This window comes from Trichomonas vaginalis, chromosome IV, assembly GCF_026262505.1.
Source record: "Trichomonas vaginalis G3 chromosome IV, whole genome shotgun sequence".
Classification (NCBI taxonomy): domain Eukaryota; phylum Parabasalia; order Trichomonadida; family Trichomonadidae; genus Trichomonas; species Trichomonas vaginalis.
In genome coordinates, this window is record NC_067206.1 from 28,945,983 (window position 1) to 28,962,967 (window position 16,985).

Consider the following 16,985-nt stretch of genomic DNA (forward strand, 5'->3'; position numbering starts at 1 on the left):
AACGTACATACGGGTGCACCCTTAAATTTTATTGAATTTCAAATCAATCATAAACACCCATATGAAGTCACATCGATCGACATAAATTCTTCCGCAAAGAAGAAGTTGTAATAAACAAAAATTCATCAAAAGTGACAGCTCTCAATTTTTTTGACATTTGTAAATTCTAAATTGAATGAGAAAAATGAAATAATACTAAGCATAATACAATATTCTAGATTTAATTATAATTAGGAAAAAGTTAGTTTTGAGAGTACTTTTCATAGGCATATAGAATGAAATCTTCTGAAAAATAATATCACATAAACTCATATTATTTTCTAATATCTAACTATTTTATATAAAAATCAAATTCAATGATCTTAAAAGCGAAGGATAAACCTCAAAATTTACGAATATAATGAGTGGGAATATAATGCTTATCTATCATAAAACCATATGAAATATCAATTTTTGCTTTACGCCTAATTTTTGACGACAATTAGCAAAAAATGTTAAATGTTAACACTCAGTCCATTTGAATATGAAAAATAAAATTGACTTTGATTAAATGTTTTTATTTATCATGCAATTCTTCTTGCGACCAAAGATTTGAATAAAGTTCAAAAAATAAGATAGCTTAAAAAATAATATACGGTAGTGTTTACTAATAGATGAATAGTATATAAATTCTATTAAAATGGATTTGATCCAAAAAAATATATAAAATTTGATCATAAATAAAATCGTTTTAAATTACTTCTTCATTTAAATTATAACAATTATTTTTGGTTTTATATTTTTTTGGATCAAATCCATTTTAATAGAATTTATATACTATTCATCTATTAGTAAACACTACCGTATATTATTTTTTAAGCTATCTTATTTTTTGAACTTTTATTCAAATCTTTGGTCGCAAGAAGAATTGTTGCATGCTAAGTTCGGTCAACGATAGAAATTGAGTGAAAATTAATCGTCGAGGAAGTACGATTATGTAAAGTAAAAAAATGTTGTGGGATTTTTAATATTATATATTATTTTACAATAAAATTTTTTTGAGTCATTTTAAGAAGCACATATAATTTTTTGAATTTAAAAATTAAAGTAGTGTCAAACGAATTTATCACTTAATTTAATACTCAGATTTCTTAAAATTAATGAAAAAAGGTTTTCTGAGAACTTTTGAGAATGGTTTTCAAATTCCATTATTGAAAATATATAGGTATTGTATGAAATTCAAACTCTATATTTATTAAAATTCTAAATTTTTAATAAAATAACTTTTCAGAGGAATATGATTTTGGAATGGTGATTAATAAGTATAAAAATGTCTACGATTTTAAGGAGGGAATTGTTCCTTATGAGGTATACATCATAACTATATACCTCATAAGGAACAATTCCCTCTTGATAGCTGGGAAACTTTCTCTGAATAACTTATCATTTGGAGAAAGTTTCCCAGCTATCTATTAGAAACTAAAGGCTGTGAGCACTAATATATAATCAGTGCCTCATAGCCTTTAGTTTCTTATTAAAAACGAGAAAACTTGTTCGAAATGATAAACAATTTCGAACAAGTTTTCTCGTTTTAAGGAGGGAATTGTTCCTTATGAGGTATATACATCATAACTATATACCTCATAAGGAACAATTCCCTCTTGATATCCTGGATATTTTTGAATATATTTTTTTAATTAAAGTTCTCAAAAGTATTATCAAAAGTGATTTTTTAAAAAATATCTCCAATTAATTAATTAATTAAAAGTATTATATTTTTAAAATTAAATAGTTTTTCAATTTTTTTGAAGGAATTGAGATACTTCCCACGACAATAAAATTGAGAGGTTTACATTATGACTGATCTTAGCATGCAACAAGCAAAAATTGATATTTCATATGGTTTTATGATAGATAAGCATTATATTCCCACTCATTATATTCGTAAATTTTGAGGTTTATCCTTCGCTTTTAAGATCATTGAATTTGATTTTTATATAAAATAGTTATATATTAGAAAATAATATGAGTTTATGTGATATTATTTTTCAGAAGATTTTGTGTTCTTCTTCAAAATTCTATTTTTTTATTAAAAAGAATCTTTACAAAATATACATTTACTTTAATTAATATTTAAAAACGTGCTCTATCAAAAGTTCCAAAAATTCAATATTTTAGCTTTTCTGAGGTGTCACTTTTGATGAATTTCTATTTACAACAAAGTTGATTATTCCAATTTGAATTCTCTAACTTAATATTTTATGAAAATCCAAAATTTCTCTATTGAGGAAGTTTTCTGTAAAGTTTATCACTAATCATCTATTAAATTAATATTTCCTGTATTTAGATTTTCCAAAAAATATTCAAAAAACTAAAAATAACCAATATCTTCTACATTTTTTAATTTATATTTCTTGATTCGGAATTTTGAAGGGGACATAATTTTTCCACAATTCTCTTTGACTTACAATAATTAATATAATTTTAATTAAATTAGCTCATAACGTCCAATTACCAAAAGTGACATTCAACCGCTCTGATTGAGAAGTGTGGCCGAACCCTTTTGTTCAATGTCTGAGCAACCTGTTACAGGCGAACAAGTACAACCCCAGAACCAGGAGCGTGAATTGCGTGGTGAGATGCGTGGCCGTCGCGAAGGACGCGGCCCACGCGGTCCACGTGCTCCACGCGGTCAGCAGAAGGGCGGATGGCAGCCACGCACAAAGCTTGGCCGTCTTGTCAAGTCCGGCAAGATTAAATCCATCGAGGAAATTTTCTATCACGCTATCCCAATCAAGGAGGCCGAAATTGTTGAGCATCTCCTTGGTGAGGATCTCAAGGACGAGATCATGAAGATCATGCCAGTTCAGAAGCAAACACGTGCTGGTCAGCGTACCCGCTTTAAAGCTATTGCCGCTGTCGGTGATGGCAAGGGTCACATTGGCCTTGGTATCAAGACAGCTGCTGAAGTTGCCAACGCTATCAAGGGCGCCACAATCTACGCCAAGCTTTCCATTCTTCCTGTCCGCGGTGGCTATTGGGGCAACAAGATCGGTCTTCCACACACAGTTCCAAACACAGTTACAGGCAAGTGCGGTTCCATCCGTATGCGCTTAATCCCAGCTCCACGTGGTTCCGGAATTGTCGCTGGTACAGCCGCTAAGAAGCTCCTTACAATGGCTGGCTTCAAGGATCTCTTCACATCATCTCTTGGCCACACCAAGACAACATTCAACTTCCTTGTCGCCACATACAAGGCCATGGAAGAAACATTCAAGTTCCTTACACCAGACCAATGGGAGGACCGCGCATTCGAGGAACACCCATTCGTCAAGAACTCCGACTGGCTCCACGGAAAGAAGAAGGTTGACGCTGAAGAGTAAAATCTTTTTCCATATTGCCTAGGAGTAAAAATTTTACGATATATACCTAGCTATATATTATAATCTTAACATACTTTTTTAAAATACAACATTTCTGTTTTTGAATTTCATATCTAATATCAAATTTATGAATAAAAATTAATCAAAATCTTCCAAAAATCTTGTTGAAATCTCTTTACTGAATACTCGTCCTTATTCTCTAATGAATAACTTAATTTCGAAATATTTCTACTTTAAATTCAGGAATCTTCATTCAAGAGATTTTTAAATTTCATTGATTCAAGGTTTACAATATAGATCATTAGTTAAATTCTTTATAAATCATATTTCCTCGAATTTCATCACTTTCAATTAGAATTTGGAGGTTCTTCTTTTATGAATAGACTTTCCATCAAACATCTAACATAAATATCTCGTTAATAATATAAAGTGAAAGAGGTGAGATTTTGTAAACGTTTATTGAGAAAGTTATGTCAACAGAACTTATCGAAAAGGCTTGGGTTTATTCTCAATTCAACAACGTAGAAGAACTCGCCAAATTAGTTCCTTCACAAGTTAGTGCTGATGCTTCAATCAAATCTCCAACAAATCAAGTTCACACATTATTAATGATCGCTGCAGCATCCGGCGCTGACGAAACATGCCAATATTTAATCGAAAAAGGTGCTAATGTCAACAAAAAGAATCCATTCGGCTACTCAGCACTTCATTGGGCTGCTTATTGCGGACGATCAGAATGCGTTGAACAGCTTATCAAAGCTGGTGCATCATTCGAAGACAAGATACAAGAAGGCAAGAATGCTCTTCATATTGCAGCTTTCCGCGGTCATATTCAATTTATCGAATCCATCCTTGAGTTAGGAGCTGATATTAATTCAGTTTCTAGCAATGGTTTATGCGCTATGCACTACGCTATCAGAGCTAATCAGCATGCTGTTGCTAAATTCCTTCAACAGCATGGAATTGAATACGATGGTTTAGATCCAGATCGCCAAACACTCGAGCAATTCGCTGAGAAGTTCGACCGTAAGTGGATTAAGGATGTTCTCCAGCCAGCTGAAAAGAAGGAAGAAGAGAAACCAGAGGAGAAAAAGCCAGAAGAGAAGAAGCCTGAGCCAGTAAAGAAGCCAGAAGAAAAGAAGCCTGAAAATGAAGATTCTGATGAGGATATCGTAAAATTTGTTGAGAAGAAGGCAAAGAAGGCATTATCTCCAAAGAAGCATTAAATTTTTTTGACTATGAAATAAAATTCTTTATTATTGAGTTTGAAACCACCATTCACATCTGTAATTCTAATAAATCTGCTATCAATAAAATTCGATATCAATAACTTTGCATTTTATAAATATTTCCGTCAGATTTCAAAAGGAAAGCATCTGCTTTCATTGTTTCATAGTTTAAATGTATTTGTTATTTAATATTTTGAAATTTATCTTAAAGAATGGTATTGGGACAAATGACACAACTATCATATTACACGAATTATCATGTGTGCTGAATCAGATAGACTGTTTGAGAATATAATCTAAAGATTATGAAACTTTTCATCTTTGTATGATTACTGTATGCAATTATTTTTTTTCCACAACTTCGGTTACATATCAAGATTTTTTGGATGATTGAGTTTGATGATCGAAAGGTAAAATTCAAGAAAAAAAGTTGATGGACATTCAATTTTTTTTTTCAATTTTTTCTGAGAAAAAAGTTTGATTTCATTTTTTCATAAGTAATGAAAGTTGATATTACTATAGTTTCTGGATTAACACCAGATTCGCATCCAAGTGTTCTTTTAACAATAGACTCTGATTCTTACCTTTTTGGAATCCCTGCAGAGCTTCCTAGAATCGCTTTGAATGGTTTCAAAATTGAGAGGATAAAACAATTTTTTGCATTAACAACAAATCAAGATCAAATGGGTGGATTTTTAACATCAACCATTCAGTTCTATATCCCCAAAGGCAATGAAATGTATGCAACGATGCCCAAGACTGCATATAAATGCTTATTTTATGGAGTCATGGATTCTTTTGATTACAAAAAAGTTTCTTCATTTTCCTTTGCAGACGAGAACATAGCAATAACACCAATAGAATTGAGCAAATCAACTGCTTATGGTGTTTCAATAAAAGACGCGCCAGGCCAATTTGATATCAAAAAGGCTAAAGAATTGAAAATCCATCCAGGTCCATTATTTGGAAAATTAACAAATGGTGAAACAGTTACATTAGAAGATGGAAGAGTAATCAAACCATCAGATGTTGTAGGATGCCCAAGGAAGATCGGAAAGATGCTTTTTATTTATGCATATTGATATTTCAGATTTAACTTTAATTCCAGATTTATCAGAGTATGAAACAATATTTCATTTTACACCAATGAACATAATTAATGATCCAAATTATTATGATAAATTCTCAAAGAACAAAACAAATATATGCTTCCCATTGAGTAACAGAATTACATATGCAGAAGCAGATCAATACTACAAATCAATCAAACCAAACTTCATGTCTGATTTTGTTATTTCGAATCCGGATAAAGTTATTCCGAAAAATTTTACAGGAATGCATCAAGAATGCAGCATCAAAGTATATCCATCATATAAGTTACAAACCACAAAATTCATAGAAAAAGAACCAAATGATTTTATCAATCTTCCTCAAACAAAAACTTTTGCATTAACATTCTTAGGAAGTGGATCGAAATTCCCTACAAGAACAAGAAATGTTCAATCAGTTCTTGTTCATTGCAAGGAAGGCTACATGATACTTGACTGTGGAGTAAACAGTGTTGGACAGATGAGAAGATTATTTGGTGTTGAAGGAACAAATCACATCTTGAAGAATCTATTCTGCGTTTGGATTTCTCACTTTCATTCAGATCATTCTTTAGGTCTTGCAGTAATAATGGAAGAAAGACTTAAAGTTACTGATAGAAGATTAACTGTTTTATGCGATCACATCACGCATGGAAGAACAATTGTAAAAGAACCATTATATGGTGAAGATTATTTCAAAGCAGATTTCAAAAATCGAAATGACGTTTTTAAATATGGAAACATCCAATTAAGAAGTACTCCTGTTCATCATGATTTTAGAGGAACTTCAATGGCCTGCGAAATAACCTTTGATTCGAAATACAAATTGGTTATGAGCGGTGATAGAAATGCTTTTTATGAAGATATGGAGAAAGAATTCAAATCAACAGATATTTTAATTCATGAGGCAACTTTCAAAGACGATTCAAATGCTGAAGAGGAAGATCATTGTGATAGAGTCCATTCAACATTTTCAGAAGCAGTAGAAAGTGGAAAAAAGCTCAATGCAAAGTTTGAGTTCTTAAATCATTGCTCTCAAAGATATGATTTAAATGAGTTTTGTTTACCAAAACATCCAAATGTAATGTTTGCTTATGACTATCTTACAATTATGATACTATTGATCATGATTTTCCGATTATAAAGGAAAACGTGGAAAGTTTCAACTCATCTCAAGAGAAATAGAGATATCTTCAAATCCAATTAGACAAAAATTTTTGTTAAACATATTTCTAAAGAAGGTAGTTTGATATTTGTAGTTTATTATTTCTTCAATCAATTGTAACTTTGCCTAATGTAAAAGTGACAAACATCGTATTGATTGAATCTGTCAAGTTGACAATTTTGTCATTTTTTTATTTCAGGATCCTGGGAAGATATCTTCCCAGGATCAACATACGATGATGATTATGTCAATAATAATGGTGTAATTTCAAAGAAAGATAACTTAAAATATTTCATTTCAAATTGTAATTTTGTTGAATTACATCCAAACGGTGCAGTAAGTATTTCAACAAGTAAAGATGATGTAAAAACACTTACAACAACAAATAATTTCGAATCCTGCTCTTCAACAGAAGATGGTGGTTCTCTCTACTTTGGTAAACAAGGAGAATTTGTTCAAACAAAAAATTCATATATCAACTCAACAACCACAGGTTTGACTGGGCCAGCGTTTTCAATATGCGCATCAGCAATTGCCAAATACAAAAATCATGCGAATGCAACTACAATTTACAATTGCGGAGATTCAGGACAAAGCAGAGTTTTAACTTCCATGAATTATGGCTTTTGTATCATGATTGAATGCAATCTTACACAAAATAGAGTCAAACGTGATACTGGAGGTTATTTAGTTAGTTGGGCTATCGGTGATTCATACATCACTTGTGTCAATGTTGTTGAAAACAATCAATCATCAAGTGCTTTTAATATCCATCAATCTTACTCTGGTTCAAAATTTAAAGTTAATTTATGCAATTATTTAGAGTGTAAAAGCCTGTATACTGGCTATCTGATTTATTCTTATCAAACTGATGTATTCATGACTTATTGTTGTATTCTAAAAAATGAAATTGATTACATTTTTATAGCTCAATCTTATTCAATAACATTTGAAAAATCAACTACAGATTCCATTAATTCAACATACACATCACCCATATTTAAGTACACATTTATAGATGATTGTCCCTGGTTGAAGCCTATTCCCACAACAGACAAATTAATAGAAAAAGATGATGAAGAAAATAATTTTATCAATATTTATATTAAAAAAGTCTTACATTTAACATATTTACTTTCTTTTACATCTTCATCTCGTTACTGAATAAAAATATATATATAATATATAACTGATGGATGGCCATTGCACTTTTTTTTGCCATTGAAAGAATGAATTTTGATTTTGTAATGATTCCCGAAATTGATATATGCATACTAGTCTATTTAGTCTGTTACTTGATTCCAAGCACACAAAGAAATAATCAGCTTGCAAGCTTCACAGAAAAATATTTTGTCCATGTTTAAATTTTTTTTATCAAATATTTTTGGCATGGATGAAATTCAAATGAATCTTGCTGACAGGAATTACACCTATATACAGAAAAACATAATTATATTTCAAAATATGTTCGAAATCGATAAAATAAAAAGAAGCTTTGATAAAAATGTAAGAAGATTTGCAGATTCGATCTATTATAGAATAGAAACTGGTAAAATAAACTTATTTTAAGAGCACACATACGTCAATATGACATGGAGTTGGCAATCTGAAATAAAGTCAGATGGGTGTAAGCGCACCTTTAATTATCAGAAGAAGAATGGTTGAAATGAAGAGATCGAAATGAACAATTAGCAATAACATAATGATAAGGATTTCAGAATTTGTAGAGAGAAACCGAGTTCAAAACGCGTTGTACATCTTCATCAGTATGATTGCAATAATGGTGATGTCGAACAAGTTTTGAAAAGAATTCATTGCGAATTTCTTCATTTGATACTAACAAAGCTGCAGATGGAACTTCATTTTTGTGTATTTTGTATGCTCGTGCGGCTTTCTTTATAAGAATAGATATAATTTCTTGATGAATTGCTATGTTGATTTTATCTTGTTGACGATTTGGAAAACTTTGTGATAAAACTTGTAATTTTGTAATTGAGTTAGATAAAACTTGAATGTGAGTCTCAAGCAATGCAATCCTAACAATAAACATCTTACAAAAATGTTTAAATTTGATTGCAATCTTATTAGAGATATATTTGGCTGATTCTGGATCAAATTTGTTGTGTTGATATTTTTGTTTCGTTAAATTCAAAACATTTTGTTGAGAAGCTTCTAATTGCTTTGATAATTGCAGTGTAATTAACTTTTCTTGTTCAATACGCTGTTGTATTGATCCAATATCGTTTTGGAGTTTTATGTTTTCTTTTCTTGTAGATTCAAGTTCTTTTCGCATTTCATCTTTTTCAGGATCAAAATTCTTGGAATTTAATTCCGATTTTAGAGATGTATTTTGACTTTCAAGTTTAACAACTTTAGATTTTTCATCATTCAAAAGTTGAAGTAATTTATTAAATTTACCTTGAATATTAGAAATATCTTTAGTTAAATTCTGTTTTTCTTTTATTTCTAAGTCTAAATTATTTTCAAGATCTCTTAGACGTTCATCTTTCTTTTGATTTTGTTCAAATAATTTTTGATTTTCTGTTTTTACACTTGTCAAAGATTGTTCCATGGCATTGCTTTGTATGGTTGATTTCCTTATTTGATTCTCGTTTTCAATGACCATTTCATCTAATTTACTTTGAATTTTGATCTTATCTTTCTGATGTTCTTCAAAATTAATCTGAAGAGTTTGATATTTTGTTTGTATTTCTTTGTATTTTTGCAGCAATGATTGATTATCATTTTTGATTTGGTTTATGATGTTTTGGAGATCAGCATTATGATTTTTAAGGGAATCATTCTCTTGTTGACAATTTAATATAGATGATTGCAATTCTTTGTTCTTTTGTAGATAGTTTTGAAGATCAATTTTGTTTTTGTTGACTAATTCTGTCAGATCTTGATTTTTCTTTGTTAGGATCTGATTTTCTTGCTGCAATGACATCAAATTTGTTTTAATAGAGTCACTCTTTTGTGTCATCGTCTGTTTTTCAAATGATAGTTGATTATTGGCGTTTTTCAAATCATTAATTTCGTTTTTCAAGCGAACAATTTGCTGCTGATGCTCCTGCTGATCGCTTTGCTTATTAGTCTCAAATTGCGAAATTAATTGTTCGCATCTGGCGATCTGAGATTTAGCTGTAGTTAATTGGGTATCTAATTTTGTAATTTGAACAGAATCTGTTGCAACTTTTTGCTTATATGCGTTTACTTGCTCTGTGAGTTGTTGTATTTGTTTTTTAAGAGATTCTTGTTCTTGTTTATTTTGTGCTTTCATTTTTTCAATAGTTTTTAGAGAATCTTGGTATTTAGCTTGTAATTGCTCATATCTTGCTTGGAGATCTCCAATGGATCCTTGTAATCGTTTATTTACTGCACCGTTATATTGGTCATTGCCATCAATCTCTCCTAATTTAGATTCTAGTTCCTTGATACGTAAAAGTTGTTCGGCATTCTTTGCTTCTGATGTGCATAATTGGTTTCGTAATTTTGAATTTTCAAGTTGTGCCATAGATATCTCTTGTAATTGTTCTTTTTCCTTTTGCATATACTCTAATGATAACTGATTTTTAGTATCTAAGATTTGACTCTTAAGAGAATCGTCAACAGTAATTGAATTTAGAATTGAGGACTCTTGAGCATCTAAAATTGCACGGTATTTCGAACTCTCAAGTTGAGATTCTCGTAATTTAGCTTTTAATTCTGCTAAATCGTGTTGATCGCGAAAAATTGATGATATATCTGCCGAAGACATGTTTTTTTCAGTCATAATCTTTGTCAGTTTCCCTTCTAAATCAGCTACTTGGGCTCTTAGATCGTTATTTTCTGATTGAAGAAGAGAATCATTTGAAATGGATTTCATTTATTATTTAAATGAATCAAAATTACTGTTCATATTTTAATAAATTCTATTGATCTACCATATTCATAATTAAAACAACATATTAGAGAACTTAATTGAAATATTATCATTTTTTATTAACTTTTATGCAAATACAGCATCAATGTAGCTGTGAAAAAGCTGTACGTACTTTCCATAGTCCATTGCTTTGATTACCTCCTGGAAAGTAGCTGGAAAAGCCACAGAATTCCTTCAGCGGTTCTGCCTCCGAAGAACTGGTTTGGATCGTCGAACGACTCTTCCGATACGTTCCATGTTGACGCAATCATGAACTTCTTTCCTTGACAAAGTCCACCACTGTCATACTTGCTTGGATCTTTCCTTTTGCATCTATCGCCATCCTACATGATGCCATGTGCTTGACACACCATGGGAGACCCACACACCAACCTGGTTTCTGCAAGATGACAACATCTGACCGCATGATATGTTTAATCTCGTCGTCGACATTGTAAGCTTTGCTCAGGTGTAAATTTTTGACTTCGTGACCTTTAGATTCATTTACTTTCCACAAATTTTTAATAATTTTCTTCTGACTTGGATACAATTTTAGTATAAAACAAGTATTTTAAATGAAAGATAATAGATTTTATAATAAAAAAAACAAAAATTATAATTCGGCAATTTCAGTTCCATCACCAGCAGGATTACTGGATGAAGTGTCTGCTTCTTCTTCATTATCAATCGCTTTCTCTTCTTTCTTTGGCTCTTCTTCCTTTGGTTTTCTGAAATCTTCGCCTTTCATCATTTTTCGAACAGGATTCAATATAATTATGCCACCAAGGATCAGGCCAAAAGCATATGATAAACCGTAACACCACACTGTTGTTGTTGGGTTAGTTTTGTGTGTATAATACAAAATTAACGCAAAAACAATAATAGAAACTAACTGAGAGGCTAATGATAACAGCGTTGATGTTATACCTAATTGCAAGGATTGTAGCATCGCAGGGAAGTTAAATCGGCCAAAAACAACAAAACCAAGAGCATTTCCTACTTGTAGCATCTCTGAAGCCCATCTTAAGTATCCATCACCCTTAGCAAATATCAAAGATATCTGTGCGGGTATTGCCCAACTCAATGTAGCTGTAATTGTTCCCCATAAGAAATTAATCCAATTCAAATGGAGAGTTAAGCGTAGCCATCGCTTAAAATTCTTTGCAGCATATGAATATGATGCTGCTGGTAAGTATCCCATGGTAAATCCGATCATTGCGTTGTTCGTTATTTGAGCGTATCTGAAAACAACATTGTAGCCAGCCATAACGTCGTTAAATGAGTGTATACCGTTATGTGCAGCACTACCAATCAGTTTTCTTACGATAATTCCGGGAATTGATACTGAAAGATTGGAAACAAGTTGGGATAGGCCAACTTTGAGTGATGGTAATGTATTTTTGTTGAATTTCTTGAAGAGTTGCGATACTTTCGGTTTTACACCGAATTTTCCCATGAAAAATAATGTAAAAACGAGTAATCCTGGAACAGCTTCAGTAATAATTCTAGCCCATGCAGCACCTGCCAATCCCCATTTGAAGGCCAAAAGGAAGAGAGGATCAAGAATAACCATATTTACGAGCAATGAAACGACTTGGATGACGCCGAACAGTAAAGAACGACCTTCTCCTTGAAGGAAACCTCCTGATGTGACGAAAAAGCAGGTGAAAACTGTACACATCAATAGAGGAAACATGTATTTGAAACCTAGTTCTACGACTTCTTCGTCAGCTCCAAACCATCTTACACCATGTTTAACTAGTGGTGCAAGAATGGCAGGTACTATAATACCGGAAATTATGCAAACGCGGATTAAATCACACATAACTTGAGAAGCCTCTTCTTCTTGGCCTTTTCCGAATAATGCACTAATTTGTGAGCTTCCAGCGACACTTGTCAAGAAACCGAACGCTCGACCAATGTTATCGAATGCAGTATAAGCTGAAATTGCAGTCATACCGATTTCACCGACAGATTTTGAGATCCATATTGTATCTAATATACCATACAACGCGCTAGCAAGCTGAGAAACAATTGGTCCGATAGATAAAACTAAAACTGTAATTAATGGCGGTCGACCAGCTAATCTGTAATGCTCTGCTGCATGCTTTTCTTGTGGTTGATCTTTCTTCACCTCTTCTTCTGTCTCTTTTGGCACTTCATCTTTTGCAGCCTCATCATTGTTTTTCATTAAAAATGAACGAAAATTTTCTTCTCAATGAATTTTTATGAATCTTGATTCTTATCGTTAGTACAATAACATACATCAATATTGTATTTTACGATTCTCAAATTTCAGATAATTGAATTTGAGAGATCGTTTATTCGAAAATGTCGAATTCACTAATGATATCATACAAACAATGAGATATACTAAAATAGATTTTGAGAACTATTCAAACTGTTATTCAAAATTGAACTGTTTTGATGAAAAAAAAGTTCGATGATATTCGTAGGGAAAATACCTGCATTAGCTCAGTTTTTAATAATATCCATATATAAGGTATCTATAAGGCAATCTTAGTTAAAAAAACAAATTTGGTTTGTGAAAATATCTTCGGTTCAGCTTTAAAATGCATAAATAATATGTTTGCATGCTATAATAGACATATTATACTTATTAAAACTAAAAATTAGACATTAATAAATAAAATTTTACAAAATTTACGCCCTTGGTGATGGCATTGCATATGCCAAGAACATGGCAAGTTTTTATGTGACAATAGACCTAGTATACTTTATTAAAACTAAAAATTAAACTATAAAAAAAAATATTATACAAAATTAAGCCTTTGGTATTGGCATTGCATATGTCAAGAACATAGCAATGATAATTCCAAAATTAATAGCAAAAGACATCATGAATCCTGCTGTTTTCTTCTGTTCATCAGTTAATTTCGGATGAATTGAGGCATAAATCATTACTGTTGTACCAAAGTATCCATTTGTTATTGCAAATGGTATTTGCATGAATAATGTGAACCATGGCTCGCCAAGATTCAAGACTTTCTGAAGAGAAATGATTTCGATAGGGAAAAATAGCAAACGAAGTAAAATAGGGAAGATTGTTAAGTTCAGAGATGGCCATAAGAACTTTGATGGCAACCAACGGCCAAGCCAATCAAAAATACAGAAAAACGTCGTAATACAAACTGGATTCCATGATTTCAAAGCTCCTTCTGGTCCAGCACAAACATAACCTGGGAAAATAGTCAATGTGATCATGAAATCAAGGACACAACCTATCCATAACAAACTTATGTGTTTAAATGTTCCTTTTAATGAGCGTAGGAAAGATTTGATGTCTACTGTTTCTGCTGGAAATATAAATTTACTTGAAATCGATGGCTGATTCACTTTTTTGATGAAATAAATTAAAGTAGCCAAAATAATTATTGCCGTTAAAATAAAGTAACAAAATGATGAGTATTTTAACGATGATTCGGAAGAGAATACTGCCTTAGTAGTAATTCTAAGAGCTGCTGCAAGGACGCCACATAATCCATTTCCTGAGGAAACAGAAGTAGATGATTCAGGAGCAAATTGTGTAGCTAACGCGAACGAACTGGACAATATAATTGCTGAAAAAACACCACTTAAGCCAATAGAAACAACTGAAATGTAATAAACTATTTTTGCTGGCATTTTGATTATCATAGATGCAGCCATTACACTTACAATGATGAGTAATGATGTAATACTGATGATAAATGATCTTTTATGATTTCGAATTGTGACAAAACACAAAATTAACGCTGCGATTGATGAAGGGATGTTGTAAGCACGATTTAAATCATTTCCTATATTTTTATCATTTGTAATTATAGCATAAATGTCAATTGCATTGATTGCGATATTAAAAACTAGAAGAGAAACATTTCCAAGCCAGAAGAAAAGCCATGATTCTGACTTTGAAACAGTACGCACGTCTTCAGATCCGGCTCCGGAACTTGTTTCAATGAGTTTATTCGCATCAATAAACATTTTTTTGCTTGTCAAAAACGATGAAAATCTCGATTTCAATTTGCTTATTGGACACTTTGCTACTTGGCTACTAATTGACATGACAATACACTTGCTTAAACATTTGGTTTCTATTTGCCAAAATCAAAGATTTTGATCGTTCTTCAAATCAAAGATTATTCAGTAAATGAATATTTTAAATTGCTGACCAATCATGACGTGATAGACCTTATTCTTTCTCAGCCCGATAAATTATCAGTCCATGATATTTGCGTATCTATAAATCTGCGTCAAAAGAGAAAATTCGTTGTTTCTTCTTTTTTTTCTACTCTCTTATTGATATTTGCATTATGTGACAGAGGAAGAAGTAGAATCTCTGGTACTTCTATTCTAATAAATTCTGCTGCAATATGAAGAGTGGTTTTTCCTGTTTTCATTCTTAACGTCTAAGTTATGATGATTGTCACTTTTTTATATTATGGCATTCACTTGTTACATTTTATATGGAGAAAATCTAAAACCAAACTTAAATGTATATATAGATGTATATGCTTTTTCAAGTAAAACAGCATTTCTTGTTAATAGAAGTCTACCAAGAAAATATAACACAAGTCAACCAGAAATAGATAAAGATGAGAGGCATCCAATCTCAATCTCCTATCTTCGGCCATCAAGTTTATTATTTCGTATAATGGAACAAAATGTTTTATTAGATGACAAAATTATTCACCAAGGAAAAATTAAACTATTAGATCTCAAGCCAGATGTCGAAATTCCGGTTGATCTAACAGGAGTTGTCAATAAAAGCAAACCACCTAGACTTTATTTCAAAATATTACCAACAATTCCAAGAGATGTCATGAGAGACTGGCATTTGCGTGATCATACACTCTACATCTCATTAGAATATGATCAAAAGGCCGATGCTTTGAGGAAGCCACCAGCATATTTAGAACTTGTTTCAGTTGATAGCATTCAACATAGAATTAGGATTTTTGGAGGAACTCGTAAACCAGAAAGCTGGATCAAATACCCTAAGAAACCAGTATTCCTCAGTGAAAATGGTCCTACTAATGTTTTTAGAATTTGTACTAAAAGAGCTCCAAAACAAGCGTTTATTCCTTTGGTCAACGTCACAAGACACATAGAAGGAAACATGCATATTAAATTCTGGGCATGCTCGAAGGAATCCAAAGATCACGACTACAGAAAACTGAAATTAGAAAATCTCTATCCACAATTGATTTTGGATGACGTAATTGAAATCGATGGGCCTGGAAAATACTCTGCAGGACACGTTTATATGCAGGAAAGTAAGAGACCACCAAAATTCATAAAATTTACACCAAGACAATTAGCTTTTCGCGAAAGCCTCATAGATTTTGCTAAACACTTCGGACCAATGGTCTTTGAATCATATCTATCTTGGCAAGTTGATTTTCTTGATAATGAAATTGTTTAATTCAGAAGTATTTTATTGTTTTGTATTTGTAAACATATTATTGTGCGATAAAAATTATTTCTGTAAACATTTTTCTCAATAATCTCATTAATTCGAGGAAATTTTTAAAAGTTTTTATCGATTACTAAGAGAGACTTTGAATTATAAATTTGTGATTCATAATATGTATGTTTTTCCACATAATGGCATAATAACAATCACCACGGGCATGATTATTTTGTGCGCAAAGAGTGATTTAAAGCGTTCCAAAGGCTTTAATGACTCCAATATAATAATATCTCAGTTAAAGATGAAAACACCATGCCAAATTCTTGAATTAGCTTCAAAATGCAGCAGATCATCAGCATTGAATGCATTTAGAAAGCTCGCTCGTGAATGGCATCCAGATCGTTTCCATACTCCATTGGCTAAATACATTGCGGAGAAGAAAATGAGAAAAATCAACAAAGCAATGGAAGAAATCGACTTAGAACCATTTGATTCATTGTTTGGAAATGGTGAAGATTCATGGCTCGTTGATGAAGATGGTGCACATATAATGCGCATCCAAATATTCTAATATTAAAAATTTGTTTGTATATTATTATAAATTTCATCGTTTTTATTCTGTTAAACATTAATTTATCTAGTAAGGAAATGTGTGAATATATCAGATGTATCCAATTAATATATTTTCTCAAAAATCATCTCGAAAGAAATTAAAATATCCAGAATTTGTTCCATTATATTAAATATCCAATAATGGAAGTATGCAAAGCAATATACATATAAACCTTTCTACATAAAATAGGAATCACATAAATTCTTTAATTGAT

General features: G+C 31.7%; 8 protein-coding genes and 1 pseudogene across 9 annotated transcripts, besides 4 other annotated features; 6 read left to right on the top strand and 3 right to left on the bottom strand.

The window, feature by feature from the left end:
• Positions 1 to 108: 108 nt before the first annotated feature.
• Positions 109 to 145: a mobile genetic element.
• Positions 109 to 145: a terminal%2Cinverted (terminal inverted repeat of Banshee-A3 transposon ID:TVAGG3_0187530).
• Positions 146 to 2,161: 2,016 nt separating this feature from the next.
• Positions 2,162 to 2,199: a mobile genetic element.
• Positions 2,162 to 2,199: a terminal%2Cinverted (terminal inverted repeat of Banshee-A3 transposon ID:TVAGG3_0187540).
• Positions 2,200 to 2,549: 350 nt separating this feature from the next.
• Positions 2,550 to 3,425, top strand: TVAGG3_0187550 (Chain c Uncharacterized Ribosomal Protein; the record flags this gene model as incomplete). Its single annotated transcript, XM_001310981.2, has 1 exon — positions 2,550 to 3,362. The coding sequence occupies one exon, from the start codon at positions 2,550 to 2,552 to the stop codon at positions 3,360 to 3,362; it is 813 nt and encodes a 270-aa protein (XP_001310982.1).
• A 378-nt stretch (positions 3,426 to 3,803) lies between these two features.
• Positions 3,804 to 4,616, top strand: TVAGG3_0187560 (spectrin binding; the record flags this gene model as incomplete). Its single annotated transcript, XM_001310980.1, has 1 exon — positions 3,833 to 4,588. One exon carries the CDS (start codon positions 3,833 to 3,835, stop codon positions 4,586 to 4,588), a length of 756 nt encoding a protein of 251 aa, XP_001310981.1.
• Positions 4,617 to 5,091: 475 nt separating this feature from the next.
• Positions 5,092 to 5,673, top strand: TVAGG3_0187570 (3'-tRNA processing endoribonuclease protein; the record flags this gene model as incomplete). Its single annotated transcript, XM_001310979.1, has 1 exon — positions 5,092 to 5,673. One exon carries the CDS (start codon positions 5,092 to 5,094, stop codon positions 5,671 to 5,673), a length of 582 nt encoding a protein of 193 aa, XP_001310980.1.
• Positions 5,674 to 5,737: 64 nt separating this feature from the next.
• On the top strand, positions 5,738 to 6,823 carry TVAGG3_0187580 (3'-tRNA processing endoribonuclease protein; the record flags this gene model as incomplete). The annotated part of the gene is made up of 1 exon (XM_001310978.1): positions 5,738 to 6,823. One exon carries the CDS (start codon positions 5,738 to 5,740, stop codon positions 6,821 to 6,823), a length of 1,086 nt encoding a protein of 361 aa, XP_001310979.1.
• A 1,735-nt stretch (positions 6,824 to 8,558) lies between these two features.
• TVAGG3_0187590 (uncharacterized protein) lies at positions 8,559 to 10,709 on the bottom strand (the record flags this gene model as incomplete). Its single annotated transcript, XM_001310977.1, has 1 exon — positions 8,559 to 10,709. The coding sequence occupies one exon, from the start codon at positions 10,707 to 10,709 to the stop codon at positions 8,559 to 8,561; it is 2,151 nt and encodes a 716-aa protein (XP_001310978.1).
• Positions 10,710 to 11,358: 649 nt separating this feature from the next.
• TVAGG3_0187600 (multidrug resistance protein YPNP-related family) lies at positions 11,359 to 12,936 on the bottom strand (the record flags this gene model as incomplete). Its single annotated transcript, XM_001310976.1, has 1 exon — positions 11,359 to 12,936. The coding sequence occupies one exon, from the start codon at positions 12,934 to 12,936 to the stop codon at positions 11,359 to 11,361; it is 1,578 nt and encodes a 525-aa protein (XP_001310977.1).
• A 484-nt stretch (positions 12,937 to 13,420) lies between these two features.
• Positions 13,421 to 14,769, bottom strand: TVAGG3_0187610 (nucleoside transmembrane transporter protein; the record flags this gene model as incomplete). The annotated part of the gene is made up of 1 exon (XM_001310975.1): positions 13,530 to 14,729. The coding sequence occupies one exon, from the start codon at positions 14,727 to 14,729 to the stop codon at positions 13,530 to 13,532; it is 1,200 nt and encodes a 399-aa protein (XP_001310976.1).
• A 314-nt stretch (positions 14,770 to 15,083) lies between these two features.
• Positions 15,084 to 16,224, top strand: TVAGG3_0187620 (uncharacterized protein; the record flags this gene model as incomplete). The annotated part of the gene is made up of 1 exon (XM_001310974.1): positions 15,400 to 16,170. One exon carries the CDS (start codon positions 15,400 to 15,402, stop codon positions 16,168 to 16,170), a length of 771 nt encoding a protein of 256 aa, XP_001310975.1.
• A 165-nt stretch (positions 16,225 to 16,389) lies between these two features.
• On the top strand, positions 16,390 to 16,760 carry TVAGG3_0187630 (annotated as a pseudogene). The gene has a single exon: positions 16,390 to 16,729. A coding segment is annotated over exon 1 (340 nt).
• Positions 16,761 to 16,985: the final 225 nt, after the last annotated feature.